Source organism: Lithobates pipiens, unplaced genomic scaffold, assembly GCF_037356315.1.
Source record: "Lithobates pipiens isolate NorthernLeopardFrog02 unplaced genomic scaffold, aLitPip1_a1.2 Scaffold_8, whole genome shotgun sequence".
Classification (NCBI taxonomy): domain Eukaryota; kingdom Metazoa; phylum Chordata; class Amphibia; order Anura; family Ranidae; genus Lithobates; species Lithobates pipiens.
The window spans coordinates 251,295,446-251,316,692 of NW_027507903.1; the positions used below are offsets into that span (position 1 = coordinate 251,295,446).

Sequence of the window (21,247 nt, forward strand, 5' to 3'; positions counted from 1 at the left end):
TTTTTGTCTAAGGGAAGGAAGATTTTTTGATCCACCGAATTTATTAGATACCCTAAAAACCGAATCTCCTGAGATGGGTTTAGGGACGACTTTTGGAGGTTCAAAATCCACCCCAGCACCTCCAGATGGCTGCGAGCCTTGCCTAGATTGATCTGCAATTCCTCGCTGGATGGGGCGAAAAACAGCAGATCATCTAAATAAGGAATAACTGCGATTCCCTGAAGTCGCAGCGACGCTAAAGCTTCTGCCATTACTTTGGTAAAAATTCGGGGAGATGATGACAGGCCGAAGGGTAAGGCCCTGAACTGGAGATGATGAACCACACCCCCCAACCTCACCGCCAGCCTGAGGAACTTCTGAGACTGGAGAGAGATCGGAACATGTAGGTATGCATCTTTTAAGTCCACTGACGCCATAAAACATCCTGGCGTCAACAGATTTCTGACTGAAAAAATTGAGTCCATTTTGAACTTCCTGTACCTTATGGACTTGTTTAACGGTTTCAGGTTGAGAATCAACCGAAATTTTCCTGTCGGTTTCTTTACTAGGAAAACATGGGAGTAAAACCCTTCCTGCTGTTCTTGCAGGGGCACCTGTACTACTACACCCTGTTGCATCAGTTCCTCTAGAGAGGACTTCATGGCCAGGGCCCTTACTGAGTCCCGCGGGGTGTTGGTAATCAGGAACCTTTTTGGGGGGTTGTTGGCAAACTCGAGTGAGTAACCCTGCGCGAGAGTGGTCAGGATAAACTGATTTGAAGTTATCCCTGACCACTGCGGAAGAAATTCTTGTAGTCTTCCGCCCACCCGTAGAGACGAGTCATTGCGATTTTTCGGCCTGTGTAGGAGGACGGAAGAGAATTCCGCCTCTACCCTTCGGCTTCGGGGCGGACCAATTTTTCCTTCCCCCCTGCAACTTGCTGTCCTGATCCTGAGTTTTTTGAGGTTGAAAAAGACGTTTTGGTACCTGCTTTTTCTTTTTGACCGGGAAGGATCTCTTTATCGGCTGTCCTGTCAAGAATATTATCGAGGTCAGGGCCGAAGAGCAGGTCCCCTGAAAAGGGTAACCCACACAGCTTATTCTTTAATGCCGAGTCACCAGGCCAGGTTTTAAGCCATAAGGCTCTTCTTGCAGCATTAGTTAGAGCTGCTGACCTGGCTGATATCTTAATTGCCTCAGCTGAGGCATCTGCAACATAAGCCACTGCCGTAATCAGGGTGGGAAAAGAATCTAAGATTTCCTGTTTGGGGGAATCTGCAGCTATATGTGACTAACTGGTTAATCCAGTATTCTAAATTTTTGGCTACACACGTTGTGGCCATTGCTGGTTTTAAATTGCTCATAACTGATTGCCATGATCTCTTGAGCAAAAGATACATGCGTTTGTCCATCGGATCCTTCAAAACTCCCATGTCCTCAAAGGACAGATCCGTGGACCTTGAAACCTGGGAGAAGGCGGCATCCAGTCTGGGCACCTTGTTCTACACTGCTGCAGGGTCCTCCTCAAAAGGAAAACGCCTTTTGTGGGCTTTGGAGAAAAAGGGATTTTTCTCTGGATCCTGCCATTCTTTCCTAATGGCCTCAGAGATGACCGGATGAACTGGGAACGTTCGGCCCTTAGGCTCATCCAACCCAGCATTCATGCGGTCATGGAGTGATAATTCCTTTCTCTCCTCACTTAAACCAAGCGTAGCATGAATGGCTTTAAGGAGCCCATCAACCTCTTCCAGGGACAGTTTGAATTTAGAGGGGGCTACCTCAGAATCCTCCAACTCCTCTTCTGAATCTTTAACGGAAAGAGCAGTGGACTGCTTTTCCCTATCTGAAGGGTCTTCAGCAGAGATTCCAATACCGGGATTGAGAGAGACCCCTGGGAAGACTCTGAAGTGGAAGGCTGACTAGCAGCCGGGTTTGCTAGTGAGTCACGAAAATTCGGAATCGTGGCGTATAGCTCCTTCTTTACAGAGGCCACCAGATCCTCACATACAGAGGCTGATTCCTCCTTAACTAAAGAAGTAATGCAGGGACTGCATAGGGTTTTCTTCCAATTTTCTCCCAGCTTGGCCCTGCAAGAAGGACATCTTTTCTTTGGGTCAGAGCTCTTAGCCTATGAAGAAAAAGACAAAAAAGGGAAAAAAAACAGGGAACCCTTAGTGAGACCCAGTCTCAGCCTTGATAGGGATCACCACACAGGTGCACTGAGAAGAAACCAGTCAGCTTCTAGTGCCCAGACAGGCCTCTTGCCACCAGGGGGGAAAGAAAAAAGAGAGAGAGCGAGACCAAACGCCAGGAAATAGGAGAAAGAAAGCAGACTTTAACCTCTGCCTCTTACCTGGGCTTTGCTGGTGCCGGTGCCTGTGCCTGTCCCCACCGCTGCAGACGCTGAATCTTCCATAACAGGTGTGCAGCAATCCACTTGTGGCTACACGCCGCCTCCGGACTCCCATAATGCAGCTGCACCGGACCGGAAGCGGAAATAGGCACCATCTCCTGTCCTCCCTCCTCCCCCCTGCGTCCACGCCGGAAACGACGTTTCAGCCAACCCGATGACCCGCTCTGTCACTTCCGGCGCGACCGCCGAAAAAAACATGGCGGCGGCACACGCGCACCGCCGCGCCTACGAACGTGCGGGCCACCGAATCTTCGGCTCTCTCCGAGCACAAGAGGGGGAAGAGGAGCCCGCTTGCTACCGCTGCCGAGGCCTGGGTAGGTCGGGAGGACAGCGGGTCTCTAAAGGAGGAAAAAAAGGGAAAGAAGCCTAGTCCCTCAGGAACACCCAAGAGAAACTGACTCCCACCCAAAAGATGTTCCCTCCGGGCCGGAGGAAACACAATAACTGAAGTGTGGTAGGGAGGCGCCTCCCTTTAAAGTCTGGAGGAAGAAGGTGTTTCCTAACGAGGAGGGAGGAGTCGCTATCTCTCAGGTGCTGTCCTGAAAGACGCCTTGGGAAAAACACAACCCTCTTTTTTGTAATATATAAAAGATGATGGTACACCCAGTAAACAAATTCCAAACATGTCAAGCTTTAAATTACAAAACACGTACATTTTACTGTCTATAGGCAAACGCTTTAAAAGTCTTTTGTTGGAATTCCCACGATTTGATGTTCATGGCAATACTTCACACGCGTGGGAAGAACGCTGTGTGAGTGCGGAACTGACACGAGGTGACGGGGCACTTTGCATTTTCTTTTTTAAATTATTAATGCATTTAAATTTATTTTTACACTTGCTTTAAAAAAAATTGTATCACTTTTATTGCTGTCATAGCTGTGCTGCCCATTGATTTCATGAGCGGTATACACACTGCTCCTTCACCGCTCCAAAGATGCTGCTAGCAGGACTTTTTTTTAGCGTCCTGCCAGTGCAACGCTCCAGTGTGGAAGCCCTCTGGGCTTTCACATTGGAGACACGGGAGCAGCTCTTTTAGGGAGCTTTGCAGGCGCCATTTTTAGCACTGTAGTGCCTGCAAAGCACCCCAGTGTGAAAGGGGTCTTAAGGAATATAAACATCCTTTGTGACAGCAATGTGACCAGTACTCTTTATGGAAAGATATGGGGTTTGTAAAACCCCAAATCCCTCTGCCCTTGAAAGCATTCAAAACATCAAGATCAGTGTTTTTAAATAGCGTAGTTCACATCCAGATAAACCGAAGTGATGTCGGGTCATCACTTCCGGGTTACCATAGCCCAGAGCTGATCAAAGCCGATCCTGGCTTTGTTCGGCCAGCCAGTGGACAAGACAGCTGGTCGCTCGGATCTCCCATTTAAAGGTGAGAGCCCAAACAAACCACAGAAGGCAGCTATAACACAGCCCCTCCCTCTGCTTGTGATGGCAATCATGCGGCTAATTAGCCACTCCGATTGCCATTACAAGAGAGCTGACTGCCGGTGTCCTGTCGAGAAAGGTTCCCCCGTTGGATAGCGTCTGCCCTGGCTTGCGCAGTACGGAAGACAAAGGAGACGCCGAAAGTCTCTGAACATGAACAGCTTTCCATCAGCTGTACACGGCGCCTGCGCAATTAAGACTACATTGTGCCACACGCTACTGATGCTCATGCAACTCTGCAAGGGGCAAGAGTAGGGGCGGATGAATACAGAAGAGGCCATATGATGGGCAGAGCGATCATATGGCCTTGATGGGGGTGGATTTCTCAAAGGGGCGGATCTTTGCGGGGCATCTTTACACAACTGAAGAGCGGGTTTTGACGTGTAGTTTATTCATAAAGCCACTCTAAAAACCAGCCCCAACTTATCAGCTCTGCCCATCATTGTAAAATACGACCTCTTCTGTATGTAGGTAATCGCCCCTTACATGCTTCTCAATAATACAGCCGCCCCTTTGAGAAATCCACCCCCATCGTATGAGCTCTGCCCATCATGCGGCGTCTTCTGTCTTCTGCCCTTACACCCGCCCCTTGCAGAGTTACACGAGCATCGGGAGCGTGTGACACCCTGTACAGCTAATGAACAGCTGTTTATGTTCGGAGATTTCGGTGTCTCCTTTGTCCGCTGTACTGCGCAAGTGCTGCGCCTGCGCAGTACAGGGCGGACACTATCCGACGGGGGACCTTTATCGGCAGAACACTGGCTCTAGAAAAAAAACAAAAACAAAAAACAAACATACCAGGATGATGCAGGCATCATTCCCGTACTAACCACAGAAAGTCCAGCGACATACGGATACATCGCCATGAAGTCACTAAATGCTTTATCTATTCAAATTTTACTTGGTTTTTCATTTTGCATGTACAGTAATAAAGTTGCTGGCACCAGTGGTGCATTTAGGTTTTGTGCTACCCTAGGGCTGACTAAACTCATGCACCCTCTAATCTAAATACAACCCACCCCTTCCTGTCAAGGCCACACCCCTGCCTGTTTAAGACCTGCTTCATCTTTAGGCTCCACCTTTTTCTCTTAGAGCTCAACCTCTTCATCTCTGTACATTAGCACACACAATCACACACCGTTCTCTCAATACTTACATCAGTCACTCATCAGGAGCCGTCAGTGCAGCCTCATCAGTGGCCGTCAGTGCAGCCTCGTCAGTGGCACCTTTCATTTATGGGGGAGCAGGTCGCGCCCCCTCCCTGGTGAGGTACGCCAAATACTGCCCACAATATTATCAAGTGCCACGCTACAGCAGCTGTCCGCCTAGGCCAAGACACGGCACTGGCTGGCACTTGAACAACCTGGTTTCAGCATTTTATTGACAGTTTACAGCAGCAAATGTGCAAACACATTGCACTTCAGAATCTGTTAATGTCTGAAGCACTAAGCATGTCACATTGGTGGGCAATGGCTATAATATTGGTATAAAAACAATATGTAACTATTCATACATAAGAAACTTGCACTCTAAACCGTTGCCATTTCACAAGAGCACTTACCATGGAGTAACAGTATGCATTGGGATTAAAGTCGCTTCCAAGAGATACAATGACCCCAGCACTGAGCATGTCTCTAGCTCGAGGTTGTTTGAGTCTTAGAAAGGAGAAATAGAGTTTTTTTATTAATATTTAGACTATACAAAATACAAATGAATGTAGCACTGGGCTGGGCAGGGAAGGATGGACAGTGCCTTATGTCGCGCTTAACCCACACTTGGCAAATTAATCAAAATGAAATATGAGGTAGTAGAAAACCTGACTGCAGCACTCATCAATATTCACACATGAATATAGAAAGGCAACTTAAAAAATAAATAAATAAAAAAATTTGTGTTGCACTGTCAGGAAAACCTAATGCCGCGTACACATGACCGGACTTTCCGGCAGACTAGGTCCAACGGTGTTCCCGACGGACTTTCGCCAGAGTTCCGACAGACTTTCCAAAAAGGAGGGACTTGACCACACACAAACGGACATAGTCAGAAAGTCTGTACGTTTTGAACGTGATGATGTAAGACAGGACTAAAAAAAGGAAGTTCAATAGCCAGTAGCCAATAGCTTCCCTTGCGTCGTATTTGGTCCGTCGGACCAGCATACAGACGAACGGTTTTCCCGATTTAAATTTGTCCGAGGGACTCAATTCCTAACAAGTTCTATTACTAGGTCCATTGGATTTTTAAGATGAAAAACGATTGGATTAGCCCACACACGATCGGATTGTTAAATGGACCGATTCTGTCTGACCTAGTCTGCCAGAAAGTCCGGTCGTGTGTACATTGCATTATTCAATATATAGTGTAAACTGGGGTAGGCAACCCGCGGCACACAAAGCCTCTTTTCCCGACACTTGACTCCCTCCCCATCGGCAAAGCAGTGCAGTGGAGTGGCCCCTGTTTCCAGGTCGACCGACATTGGCCAATGCTAAAGCCAATCACAGTCCTGCTAGCCCCGCCCACCATCTGGAGGGAGATGGCTTGCTTGGTTGCCACTACCAATCTCAAAGAACTGTGATTAAGAAAACCATAATCAGGTGACAGTTTGTGGAATTACCGCTGAGTTTCTGGTAACTGTGTTGAAACGATTCCTGAACCATTGTGTCACTTACCACTAAACCCCGGCACTCTGTGTCCCTTTAAAGCATTTGTATACAGTTTTTTTTTTTAAACGTATAAATTATATTATAACCTATAATAAGGCTTACCTGTAGGTAAATAAAATATCTCCTAAACCTGTATGGTTTAGGAGATATTCCCATCGCAATGCGCCGCCGACTGCAGCGGCGCATGCGCACAGGGGATTTTCGGCTGAAAGCCTGACAGAAATCTCCCACGCACACGCGCGGGAGTGACAATGTCGCGGCTCCGGCCACTCACAGCGCCGGAGCCGCCATACCCGGAAGACACACGCCAAGGCAACATGTCAGCTCCCTCGGCATGGATCGTCTGAGATATCGGGGCCTTATTCTAAGGTAAGTATTTCATAATGCCTTTTCCCTTGCAGGTCAGAAAAAAAAAAATTTCAGTGGGTTTACTACCACTTTAAAGAGGAGGGCCAGTTTAAAAAAAAAAAAAAAAAAAAAAAAAAAGTCAGCAGCTGCAAACACTGCAGCTGCTGACTTAATAAAATCACTTACCTGTCCAGGGCGCCCGCGATGTCGGCCGCCCGAGGCCGAGCTGTCCCTCGGGTCCCGGCGCCGCCATTCCCTGTAAGGGAAACAGGCAGCGGAGCCTTACGGCTTCACTGCCCATTTCCTACTGCGCATGCGTGAGTCCCGGAACTACTGCGCATGCGCGAGTCCCGCAGCGCTTTCTGAATGGGACGCGCTGTGTTCTGGAACACACAGTTCCCAGAACACAGCGCGACCCATTACCCAGAAGACGCCGCGACGAAGACAGAAGACAGAAGATCTCCGCAGAGGAGGAAGAGGAAGATTAGGATAAAGTGCCTAGCAACAGGCATTTCTGGTAAGTAAAAAAAAAAAAAAATTTTCTCATTTTATTTTTTTTAGATTTTTTTGTCATTTTTAACATTTTTTGGTTTTCAGGGTGGCCCTCCACTTTAAGCCACAGCCAGTATTCAGCACAATGAAAATCACACCTAACTTTTCCTGTGGCGCAGAGCGGCACACTTTTCCTCAGCTGCGGGGCCCAACTTATGATCCTGCACACACGCCCACTGTTTTTGGCTGGGTCCATACTATCTTTGCATGCGGCTCACTGCAGGGGTCCGGTGCGTCCCCGTTCACTATTTCTGGTCCGATTTTAGCCCAAAATTTTGGGCTGAATTCGGACCTGAAACGGACCAAAAGATGCACAAGACTCCTGTGCGAATATGTGAACTGGCTCTACAGAAAGCCGATCAAATCTCCTGCTATTGCGAATTGGATGCGGGGAACCCATCCTCAGAAAATGCCCCTGACCTGAGCTCATCCATTCCAGATACTTGTATGTGACATCACATACAAACATGTGTGCTGGATGCGAGAGGTGGATCAAAAGGATGAGTGTGCCAGGACAGGTAGATGTGTCTCATCTCTGCTTCCTTTAACCACTCTGCCTTCATCGCATTCACAGGACTCAAGGTTAACTGTTCCAAGTCTCTAGTGTTTTTGATTGACAACAGCTAAGACAACAGCCCCCCGGATACTCCTTTACAGTGGGTGGATACCTTTAAATATCTAGGCGTTTGTCAGAAACCATGAATCAGACCGAGACAGAAGTACAGTTAATCACACTTGTTTAATAATAATAAAAGGGTAAACAGAGTAAGCGTAGTCAATACATAGCCAGGGTTCAGTAACCAGATCGGGTAGTCAGCCAATGCCAATGTCAGAGAGCCAAAGATCAACGTAGTAGTACAGCAAGCAGGATCAGGAGCCAGAAGGGACATCAGCCAAGCAAGTCTTCAACAGGAACGCCGGAGAAAGTCTCAGAGATGTGACCAAAGGTGAAGGGAGAGATGAAGTGAGCTGGACGGCTTTAAGTAGGCAGGACTGACGAGCAGATCATCAACAGCTGAGTCACTGAAGAGAAAGGAGCTGGAGTGTTTGGGTCCTTGGAGTCACTTCATTTCTTGGTCTACAGAGGACCACAAGTTCCCTATGACCTGACCCCGTATATGCTTACTACTCTACGGGCTTGGAGGGTGGGACTGGCTGGTGAGGGCTATCAAAACACAGCTATTTCTCCTAATGCAGCCATTTGGGTGAATCCTAACCTGTCGCACATCTACAAGATATCTGACCCTTATGCTTGGGCCAAGTAGGGTATTCAACTAATCTCACAAGTAGTATCACACAGTCCTTAATCCCCTTATTGCAACTTTCCTCTGCATATAATATGCCTAACTATTATAGTTTTTGTTATCTACAACTTTCTCATGCCTTTTCAGCACAATTTCTATGATCCTCCTGCATGGTTGTCCAGTCGGGGGTGGAACGAACACTCTGAACAGAGTGTAGTGAGAAGACCATCGCACACCTATATTCACATGTAATATTTGCGTCACTTCGTCTAGCGGAGCTCTGGGCTCGCTGGCAATGTGACATTCCTGCACTGGATAAGGATGACTGGGATGTTTGGGATTTCCCTTTCAGATATTTGGTCTCAATACGCGAGCGTCTTGTGAAATTTCAAATTGTAAATAGAGCATATTTCACACCTCATGATGAACGCAGATATGTCACTGGAATGCTAGTGGTGTGGTAGCTCACCAGATTTTTCACACATCTTTTGGCACTGTCCCCGGGTTGGGAAATATTAGAAAGAGGTTCTGGCTCCGATAGATCTGGTCGCCTGTACTTCAACCATACCTCAATGGAAGTATGTCTATTGGGGCTGGTAGAAACTATTAGTACCAACTGTTGTTGAGAAAACACCAATAGAGCTGCTATTCTTTTATGTCAGGAAAAATATAGCCATGTAATGGAGGAAACCCTCCTCCCTGTCTTTGTCACAGTGGAAACAACTAGTAAATAATAGTCTTCCCTTGTACAAAGATACATACATGAACAGGGGCTGTCCCACGAAATATGACAAGGTATGACATACATGGCTGGCTAAACCCTTGACAGCCTAACTGCTAAAGTTTCTCTAAGGCTCATATATACCGAAATTAATACTGTATGTCGGGGTGCCCAACCTTTTGAAGAGCGAGGGCCACTTAAGCGACTTGGTAACCGGTCGCGGGCCACAATGAGCAGAGCAGGCGGAAGACAAGCCTGTGCAGTGCAGACACAGCCCACTCTACTCTATGGTTCCTCCTATCCACCCTGATGGAAGGGGATTGATCAGATTGGAGGTAGGCAGGTGTGACACAAATCTGTTTACATCTGCCGTTTCATAGAGGTGAATGGAGGATCCGATTGAGTTGGACCGATTGTGTGAAAGGGGCCTTTCACACTAATGCAGTGCAGTGCACCTGTGTCTTTCCTGCGGGTTAGCTACATTTTGCCATAGACTTCTATTATATCCTGCAGGTGTGGTGCACTTTCTGAAAGCACACCAAACCCACAGGTAATAACAGAAGTCTATTCCTCAGTGCAGGTAACCTGAAGGTGCACTGTACATGCTGATCAGTTTGAAAGCAGCCCAGTAACCACTGCGCAGATATGCCCATATATACACTGCAATTTTAGTAATAAACTGACCTTTAATAACAGTCTTCCATTCAGGTATCGCCTGCTGTTGCTGTCCCTGGCAGAGTGCATTTGGCATCACTTCGCCTGTGGCAAGAGACGGCGCTATACAGGAAGCTTATACAGCTCTGCTCCACAGCTGCTTGCTTTGCCGGCTTCATTAACAACACAGATGCTCTGGGATGGCGGGTCTGCAACCCATGATCTGGGCTTGCCAATCTGCCATCCCACAGAAGGAGGTCGCGGGCCACATCAGAGGGTTCCGCGGGCCACTGGTAGGGCACCCCTGCTCTATGTGGTCAAATCTTTACCAATATATGATTGTTAGAGGGCATTATGTGCTGTACAAGTGAGCGGCATCACTTTAATATAGGGTACATCCACTGTTTTCATACAAACATCCTGATGTATTTTCTTGCCCTCAAGCAGTTGCTAATCTTTTGTTAAGGACTTTGTTTTTGTTCTATGTATGCATTTATGTATAAAAATGCAATAAACATGTATAACAGTGCAAATGTACTGCCCCCTCAAAATAATTCAATACACAGCCATTAATGTCTAAACCACGGGCAACAAAAGTGAGTACACCCCTAAGTGAAAATGTCCAAATTGGGCCCAAAACGTCAATATTTTATGTGGCCACCATTATTTTCCAGCACTGCCTTAACCCTGTTGAGCATGGAGTTCACCAGAGCTTCACAGGTTGCCACTGGAGTCCTCTTCCACTTCTCCATAACAACATCACAGAGCTGGTGGAGGTTAGAGACCTTGCGCTCCACCACCTTCCATTTGAGGATGCTCAATAGGGTTTAGGTCAGGAGACATGCTTGGCTAGTCCATCGCCTTTACCCTCAGCTTCTTTAGCATGGCAGTGGTCATCTTGGAGGTGTATTTGGGGTTGTTATGTTGGAATACTGCCTTGTGGCCCAGTCTCCAAAGGGAGGGGATCATGCTCTGCTTCAGTATGTCACAGTACATGTTGCCATTCATGGTTCCCTCTCCCCAGTTCCGGCAGCACTCATGCAGCCCCAGACCATGACACACCCACCACCGTGCTCAACTGTAGGCACATTTTTCTTTGTGCTCCTCACCTGGTTGCCGCCATACACGCTTGACACCATCTGAACCAAATAAGTTTATCTTGGTCTCATCAGACCACAGGACATGGTTCCAGTAATCCCATGTCCTTAGTCTGCTTGTCTTCAGCAAACTGTTTGCGGTCTTTGGGCATCATCTTTAGAAGAGGCTTCCTTCAGGGACGACAGCCATGCAGACCAATTTGATGCAGTGTGCGGTGTATAGTCTGAGCACTGACAGGCTGATCTCTGCAGCAATGCTGGCAGCACTTATAAGTCTATTTTCCACTTCTTTGGTCAACCATGGAGAGGTCTGTTCTGAGTGTAACCTGTCCTGTTAAACTGCTGTATGGTCTTGGCCACCATGCTGCAGCTCGATTTCAGAGTCTTGGCAATTTTCTTTTTGCCTAGGCCATCTTTATGTAGAGCAACAGTTTTTTTTTTCAGATCCTCAGAGAGTTCTTTGCCATGAGGAGCAATGTTGAACTTCCAGTGACCAGTGTGAGAGAATGAGAGCGATAACACCAAAATTTAACACCTGCTCTCCATTCATACCTGAGACCTTGTAACACAAACGAGTCACATGACTCCGGGGAGGGAAACTGGCTAATTGGGTCAAATTTGGACATTTTCACTTAAGGGTGTACTCACTTTTATTGTCAGCGGTTTAGACATTAATGGCTGTGTGTTGAGTTATTTTTAGGGGACAGCACATTTACACTGTTATACAAGCTGTACATGCACTACTTTACATTGTAGCAAAGTGTCATTACTTCAGTGTTGTCACATGAAAAGATATAATAAAATATTTACAAAAAATACGAGGGGTGTACTCACTTTTGTGACATACTGTATATATTAAAAAAAATATACAAAGTGGTTGCAGAATGGCAAAGATGTTATTACACATTATGCGAGCAGACTGCAGTTCCTCTTTAAATAATGCATTACAATTTAACTAAACCAATTCGATTTTATTTTCCTAAAATGTAATGGAGATTTTGGTTGACTAAATTAAAATTTGAATTGATTTTCATCATAGAATTAAGTCAATTGAAGAAAACTAATTTTATTTTTGTTTAATTTGTCACTGAAAACATGCAGCTGATGATAACTGCGACGAATATATTTTCATTGACGAAATTAACACTGCCTGGGACCCAGGACAAGCGAACATAGTGCGTTGTAAGTGGAGAACAGGACTGAGGGCTCACAGACTATTGCTGTACAGATCCTGGTTAGAGTTTCCTTTTGGTTTATGAGAGCAAAGAGCTGGAGTGGGCTTTTGCCTGGGCTATGTGCTAGTGAGCTCAGGAATACACATGTACAGTAGACTGTTACTGAACTGTGCTAAAGGTGGAAAGCTGCAAGAGGACTTGCTACCTAGAGCCCAGGCAGAATGAGGGGCTAAATGGTTTGTTATTGGGAGGTACTGACCATGTGCTGCTGCCAGAGGATCTGTTCTGCCAGAAGAAATATTCGGACTGCTCCAGTATTGCCACAGCACATTAACACACAGGTATATATATGGCACGTCACCAGTAGGCCAAATATATGAGTTCAATTTTGGATAATCTCAGAAGCATACTATACTATCTAATTGACACAGGCCCAAAACACATTGACACTTGCCCTTATGCACTTTAGTTATGAAATTGCTGAGAGATTTAGTTGGGCCCAAATGTTCTTAGCTTAGAGGGCTATAAGAAATCTACTAGCAGAATACTAGTATTAGATATATATGCATCCAAACTGTTGACCTACCCAATACTCTGTTAGCAGAGAACCATGCATCAGGTCATGTATAGGACAATGGTTTAGCTTGACGAGGTATAGCCGATTCTTGACTTGTCAACCTAAAATAATTCTTTATAAATCTGCTTTATGCAGTCAATTTGCCAATAAGTGTCACACATTCTGACATTTTTATGTCAAATCTGGTAGAGAAAACTAAAACAATATATTACCTTAGAATGTAGGCAGTTGTTGGCAACAAAATGGCAGAACACTTGGCTGCAGCCATTGCAGTGATTCCTGTATCACTTATTTCTTCTAGGTGACTCACAGCATGTGCTCCCAATTCTGCACCCAGCTTAAATGGGGGAAAAAAAAAAAAAAAAAGAAAAGAAGAGAGAAGGTCAAACTAATAAAGATCCATGATGATTTATTAGTATTCATCTAATGTTCTGCCTTTGTATAGAATGCTGATTGCATATGCCAATTGTGACCGTTACATTTTATTTTCTCTATTTTTTGTTAGAGATCTATTACATTTCTCCCCAAGTTTGGCCTTGATGCACTTTTCTAACACTAGGTGGCTGGGTACTTGGTAGTACTAGATATGAGATGGGCAACGCAAGGTCGGGTTATGAGTATATGGGGTATCTCAGCCAATGGGCAGGGGTTTTCTTGAATCTCTTGGCCTGGCCTATTTGGGTGGAGTCAGGTGATCCATGTTCTGTGCCACTTGGACGGCTTTCTGGGTGGACATCCGTTGTCCTGCCTGGGCTGCTGGACCAGAGATGTGGCCTATCCCGGGCACATCTGGCTGCTAGGCTGTCTGAGGGCCTATCCAGAAGCAAGAGCAGAGCAGGGTTGGGACTGCGGCTTGCAGTCCAACCAGAAGCGATGGTTCTCCTGTCCGTAGAACCTGTCATGGTCAGACGTAGAGGGGAAGCTGTCGCCAGTAAGGGACTATCCGCCTAATTACCAGGGACCACAGTGAGTAACTGAAGCAAGTACCGAAGCAGCATTCTTACCAACTTGGGACAGTGAAGAATCTGGAAACTTCAGTGGGTATCATGCCAGGGACCCAGCCAGCAGAGGTGATGCTTACAGAGCAGCCTTGTGAGTCAAGCCAGGGACCGAGCAGGTGGAGATGGAGCATTAAGCTGTCGAAGGCCTTTGAGAGTAGCTCCCCAGTCTGGGGGGTGGGGTGAACTCAGGCCTGGGTTCGCGTACGGAAGGGACCCCTTGTCATGACACACGGGGGAATCCTGACCAGGAGGCACGTGAGAAAAAAGGACAGCAGGAGAATACTGCCAGGTAAATCTCCAGGGAGAAAGACAGCCACGTGGGCTGGTGAGTGTTGCCGTCAGAGGAATGAGAGGCATGCTTGAAGTGACTGAGTGCAAGCAGTCTGGGATGGATGCAGAGTCAATCTGGGAGGACTGTGGAGAAGTAGCCAGGAGGACTAGTGAAAGGGTAGCTGTAGCCATATGGGCTAGCAGTGCCTGAAGTGTACTCTGAGCAGTAGCCACAGGAAAGGACAGCTAGCATCAAAGACCTCAATTTATGCTACAATACTAAAGGGGTCTGCAGTCTCTGCCTGCAAAGGGCATTCAGTTGGATCTGATTGAATCCATGTCAGACCATCCTGTCAGTGCTAGCTGGTCCTGGGAGTTGTAGTTCTACAAGAAAGTCTGTGCTGGAGGTAGAAGAAGAGTGTGTATGTACCAGATGTATGTATAGTTTGTGTCCCTGAAAAGTTTCTACTGGTCACATGGGCATCCCATAAAAACCCTTCTTCATCCAAGTTTAATTCCCCTAAATTAAAAAACAAAAACAAAGCTGCAAGCTTATTGACTCCAGAGTGAATGGAAAATTCATGTGCCTGGCTATGCAGGGGCTCCTGCGGGGGTAGCGCTAAATACGTGAAAACCTGTGTGTGCGCAGATGCCTGGGGAAGCAAGCACATGTGCAGGTATGCTATGGGGCTATTTCAGTAACCAAGCCCCGCGGCATATCTGAACACCCCACAGAGGGCAGGGAAAAAAGAAAGAAAAAAACAGAAAGAGAGAATTGCATTAAGGCTGGGATCACACTATTGCGAATTGGATACTGGAGGAGGAGGCAGGGCAGCACAACATGCCATTTGGGGCAAAAGGTCAGCTTTAAGGTTTGAGGGCCCGGTTATTCCTATAGGGAGCTGTACTTATGGTGGCCTCTAGCTTTCCTGCAGAGCAAGTCCCTCCTCATAGGAATGAATGGCAGCATGCATGTGCAGTATCACGATAGCCTGGTAAGAACGTTTGATGAAGCAAGCCTGTGCAGTTCCAGGGCCGCAAAGTGATGATGGCTGGATCTAGTACAAGCATATTTCTTGAGGTAGGTTGTACTCAGAGAGAGATGGAGCCATGCCATAGGGGACAACCAATGGTACAGTTGTCTTTAATGCTAGCTTGTTTTCTGTGCTCAAGCCCACAGTGAAACAAAAGCGGGCCATAGACAAAGCAATTTTCTCCCCCCAGGAGAACTAAATATATATTGCTAATGGCTATAACAGCATGTAAAATCCTGACAGGCTGGTTGTACCCAAGTTGATCAACTTGAGTACATTCAGCTTGCCCATACATGGTTCGAATCTCTGCTGAATTGGCCAAGGTTTGAACAGTCTGTGGCCTGCTTAATAATGCAGGCTGAACAACTAATTTGACTAACAAGTGAACTACAGTAAAAACTGTACATAATTGACCTCATCAGTGACATATTGGAAACTATAATAAAAGTGTGAATATGAAGATTAAAATAGCAGAAGAAAAAATAAAATAAAAAAAATAAAAAATAAAAACACACACCTAAGGGATAATAGAAATATTAATAGATGTATACCTCTGCAGAATTCATAGGGTTGAGTTCATCCCCATGAAAATTCAAATGTAGTCCTACAGCTTTCCCAGCCTGAAGGATTCTCCTTGTTGATTCAAGGTCAAACACACCTTTTTCACAGAAGACATCAATGTTGTCCACGTGAATTTCTGCATTTAGAGCCAATTGCTTGAGGGCAGGGAGATGATTTTCAATTATGTCCTTGGCTGCCGTTTCTGCAGTTTTACCTCTAGAAAAATGCAAATGTAAACAATCAATTTATTCTATATAATATGAAGGCCACTGCTAGTAGCCTGCACATACAGGAAAATCTCGTATTCAGAACCCAGGGTTCAAGGCACTCTGGATGGTCTAACATGCACATTATTAACCAGTTTTGCTGGTTGGATACTTGCGCTCGCTTTCCTCGTAAACCAGTGAGAGTCAGGTGTTGCCAACCATCAGTATTTTTACTGACAGCCAGTAAAAAATGGGCACATTTCTACTACCACTAAATGCCAAGGATAGGAAAAGGTCGCCAATAAAATATATAGCTGTGTTCCAGCAGAGAGCTGGCTGAGACCATCCAAGAGCCTGATACAATGTGTTAGGGTGGCGCTGGCAGGTCTGGTGGAGGCGGCACCTAAACGTGTTGTGTGATGTCATGGTACAAGGGAGCCTCATGTGTGGGTCTGTGGGACAAAAGCAAGGCAAGCTGGTCAGTGCTGTTTGAACTGGAGTGGATGGAAGGGACCACCTGTCGTGGAGAAAGACGGTCACTGACTCAGGACAGGGACGTGTAGTGTTGGTGAGGTGTCATTCGAATTTCTTGCTCCGAGTCATGTTCCTGAGCTACTTAGTTACTATATTGAAAATAAAATAAGAAATATGATTTTTGCTTTAATATCTACCTCACATTGCTAATTGCATACTGTACTTGATTGTAGCCCAATTAATTAGTTTGCACTTAAATTGAATAATGTAACCTTTGGAAATGCTAGTAAAAACATGGCTGTGCCTGTAAATTTTGGATGTAGTATCAGCAAATTTCAATCTGGTAGGTTGGCAACACTGGAGAGAGTGCCCACTACAGTTACAGAGTAGGTGAGGTTGAAAAAAGACACAATTCCAACCTATGTGTGTGATTTTATGTCAGTATTACATTGTATATCCTTGTATGTTGTGGTCGTTCAGGTGCTTATCTAATGGTTTCTTGAAACTACTGATACTCCCCGCTGAAACCACCGCCTGTGGAAGGGAATTCCACATCCTTGCCGCTCTTACAGTAAAGAACCCTCTACGCAGTTCAAGGTTAAACCTCCTTTCTTCACATTTTAATGAGTGGCCACATGTCTTATTAAACTCCCTTCCACAGAAAAGTTTTAACCCTTTTGTGGGGTCACCAGTACAGTATTTGTAAATTGAAATCATATCCCCTTTCAAGCGCCTCTTCTCCAGAGAGAATACGTTCAGTGCTCGTAGCCTGTCTACATAACCGATATCCTCCAGTCGCTTTATTAGTTTTGTTGCCTGTACTTGCTCCATTTCCAGCACATTCTGCCTGAGGACTGGTGCCCAGAACTGGACAGCATACTCCAGGTGCGGCTGGACCAGAGTCTTCTAGAGTGGGAGAATTACTGCTTTATCTCTTGAGTTAATCCCCTTTTTAATGCATGTCAATATTCTGTGTGCTTTGCTAGCATCAGCTTGGCATTGCATGCCATTGCTGAGCCTGTCATCTACTAGGACCCCCAGGTCCTTTTCCATCCTTGATTCACCCATTGAGTAGATTGCATTCATATTTTTGCCTCCCAAATGCATTATTTTACATTTTTTCACATTAAACCTCATTTGCCATGCAGTTGACCACCCCATTAATTTGTTCAGATCTACTTGCAAGGTTTCCACATCTTGCGGAGAAGTTATTGCCCTGCCCAGCTTTGTATTGTCTGCAAATATTTCCTTCAGGTCGTTCATGAATAAATTAATAGGATTGGTCCCAGAACAGAACCCCAGGGGACCCCACTTTCCACTCCTGACCATTCAGAGTACTCCCCATTTATCACTACCCTCTGAACTCGCCCCTTGTAGCTGGTTCCTAAGATTTTATCCCAATTTATATCTTGTAGCAAGGTTCGTAGTTTAGGGACGTTCGTTCAGCGTCTTTGTATTCCCCTTATGTTTCCTATTTTAAATTTATACTGAAGCGAATAGACCTGTAATCACTGTTTCCTAAATTGCCCCTTATTTCCAAATTCGTGACCAGGTCTGTATTTTTGGTAATCAGTAGGTCTAGTAACATTTTGTTTCTAGTTGGTGCATCTACCATCTGACCCATGAAATTTTCCTGCAAGACATTTAGGGATTGGCGAGCCTTAGGCGAATGCAGTCTATGTCTGGATAATTAAAATCCCCCACTATGACGACACCTGCCATCCTTGCCTCTAATCCAATTTGTAATAGGAGGTCCGTCTCCCCCTCCTCCCTCAGGTTAGGGGACCTATAGCATACGCCCAGTATTATTTTCGCCTTAGATTCATCCCTATGGAGCTCTAACCATAAGGATTCCACCTGCAAATTCCCACAAAAATCAAAATCCTCCTCGTACAACAGTTATCTCTAGTTCTCCCATCTTGTCCACCAGGCTCCTGGAATTGGTAAACATGCCATGTAGTTTAGGCCGGTCGCATACTGTCTTCTTATTGGGTGTTCCGAGGTTGCAAATAGGATTTGTTACTATACTTAACCCGGGTTTATGTGCTTTAGTCAACCTACCATTAATGCCCCCAATACTACCTCCTGGAATATGTTCAGCGCTGACTATCTCTACCGCTGGACCCCCCCGTCGCCTAGTTTAAAAGCCCCTCTAACTTTTCGACCATCTTCATTCCCGGCAGATATGCACCCTCCTCATTTAGGTGCAGTCTGTCCCTTCTATAGAACTGGTGACCGACTGAGAAGTCAGCCCATTTCTCCAGGAATCCAAACCTCTGCTTACTACATCAGCTCCTCAGTCACTTGTTTACATCCCTGATCTCATTCTGCCTTTCTGGTGTGGCTCGGGGTACCGGTAGTATTTCTGAGAATGCTACCTCGATGATCCTTTTCCTAAATTTTTCTCCAAAGTCCCTAAAATCGTTCTTAAGGACACTTTATCTGCCTCTGACTGTCATTGGTGCCAACATGCACCATGACAGCCGGGTCTTCCCCAGCCCCCCAAAGTAATCTGCTCACCAGATCTGTGATGTGCTGAACCCGAGCACCCGGTAGACAGCATACAGTTGGGTGCTTCAGGTCTTTGTCACAGATTGCCCTCTCTGTCCTAAGAATTGAGTCCCCTACCACCAGAATCTGTCTTTCCTTTCCCTTGGCTTCCCCCCCCCCCCCCCACTTTCACTAGAGGAGTTCTTCCACTGGCAGCTAGGGCAGTCCCTCAGCTCCAGCAGTGCTGGCCCCTGACTGGTTTCCCCAATGTCACTCAATGGGGCATACTTATTGGGATGTTCCAGCCAATTATAAGCCAACAGTGATAAGCCGATGGTAAGGCCTTGGAGGTAAGAGGGTGAAGACCTGGCTCTAGAATAATAATTTCTTTATTTTTGAAAACTAGGGAGCCCACAAATTAAGGGCACTGAACAAGAGTACTGACTTGACATGCAGGCATCTAGAGTATGTAGTGTCAACATAGGTTTAGGCAGAGGCGTCGCTAGGGGGTGGCTATTGGGGCTATAGCCCCGAATCTGGGGCCCATAGCCCCAGTCTCTTGACACAGGGTCCCTGCCCAACAGGAGGGCCGCGGACACGGCTGTGGCGGGCAGGCTGGCTGCATGAGAGAGGTAGAGGAGAGGAGAGAAGAAAGCGGGCAGACGAGCAGAGATGACATCTCTCTCCAACTGCTCCACATCAACCAGCCAGGTCTCTTCAATGTGGGAGCAAGGTGCAGAGAGATGACATCTCTCACTGCCCACCACACATCAGTGCTCTTCCGCCCTCAGTGCGGTGGAGTGGAAGTCACATGCTTCCTGTCATCGGTGGAGCTCCACTCTGCAGCCAGACCCCCTTGCTTCAATGTCGGAGGTGCAGCGGTAATCAGCGAGATGACATCATCTCTCACTGCCTGCCCTGCATCACCGCTCTCCTGCCCTCACTAAATGTACCGGTGCTGCCAGCCTGCCACCAATGCAGTGACAATGCACATTTGGTGACACTGGCTGGCATGGCACGTTACAATCCACATCTAGTGCCAGGTGACGTGGCAAGTGACAATCTGCGAATGGTGGCAGGTGACGTGGCAATCTGCAAATGGTGCCAGGAGACATGGCAAGTGACAATCTGCAAATGTGTGGCAGGTGACACATCTAGTGGCAGGTGAGGGTGACAAGTAACAAGCTGCATCTGGTGACACGCAATGGTGGCAAGTGACACGCTACATCTGGTGACAGTTGACTGTGGCAAGTGACACACCCAGGGCTCCCACTGATTCTGCATTATGGCGAGTTGAACCACTTGCTTACCACCAGTGTGCCCCATTCCCCCCCCCCGCAGACCTGCAAAAAGGTTGGTGACCACTGCTATGGGCTCTAGTTCCAGATCTTTTGCAGACCTAGCAATGCCCCTGGGTTTAGGCAAGTTTTTTTTTTTCTTTGTCGCTTTTGGTTTGCTCTAAGATTAAAGGAGTTTCTATTTTAAAGTAAAATGTGTGTAATGGGAATGTTATTCTTAAAATTCTTTCAACACAAATAACATGTATCTTACTTTGGCACTGAATGGGCACCACAGTATGTAGAGGAAATGCCAATGTCTAATTCCCTGTGAGCACGCTCAATCACTCTTAGCATCTTCATTTCTGTCTCCAGCTTCAAGCCATATCCACTTTTACACTCTACTAATGTAGTTCCTGCCCTGAGCATTCGCTGTAGGCGCTGTTTAAAGCTGCAGTACAGATCTTCCTCTGAAGCAGCTTCTGTATGATCCACTGTAAAATGGATTCCTCCTCCAGCCTGGTGAATATCCATGTACGTAGCACCTGCAAGCTAAAAGCAAAATTGAACAAATAAAGATGAATGATAACAATGTCATCACCGATCATATATATTTTATTGAAGAGCAACTCTAAAAATTATCAGGAAATGACAATGTTTTGAGCATTCCATATCCAGACATGGTACATGACTTCCCAGCTACCATATTTACAAGAAACATTGATTTTTTTTTTCATCATCAGAAAATTATAACTGGCTACAAGATTATTTTTTTTTGATTAATCTTAAAATGACAAAAAGTTATAGATTGTAAGCTCTAACGAGCAGGGCTCTCTAATTCCCCCTGTATTGAATTGTATTGTAATGTCTGTCCTAATGTTGTAAAGCGCAGCGTAAACTGTTGGCGCTATAAAAATCCTGTATAATAATAATATACAGTATAACATTTTTTTTTCAACAATCGCTTTATACACACAAGATAATATTGAATTTTCCAGCACTTAGAGATTAAATGTATATTGGTATATTGAGAGCTGTTTCTTGGTATGGATTTTAAGGGGTAACCTCAAATAAGAAAA

General features: G+C 45.9%; 1 protein-coding gene across 1 annotated transcript in view; it reads right to left on the reverse strand.

Annotated features, from left to right (window-relative positions):
• AMDHD1 (amidohydrolase domain containing 1) overlaps nt 1-21,247 on the reverse strand; it is a 64,175-nt gene that overhangs the window by 13,236 nt on the left and 29,692 nt on the right. Inside the window, exons 4-7 of the mRNA XM_077470211.1 lie at nt 20,443-20,720; nt 15,712-15,937; nt 13,068-13,192; nt 5,389-5,482 (exon numbers count right to left, since the gene is read on the reverse strand). Coding sequence (XP_077326337.1) covers nt 5,389-5,482; nt 13,068-13,192; nt 15,712-15,937; nt 20,443-20,720 — 723 coding nt within the window. The remainder of the gene's footprint in view (nt 1-5,388; nt 5,483-13,067; nt 13,193-15,711; nt 15,938-20,442; nt 20,721-21,247) is intronic.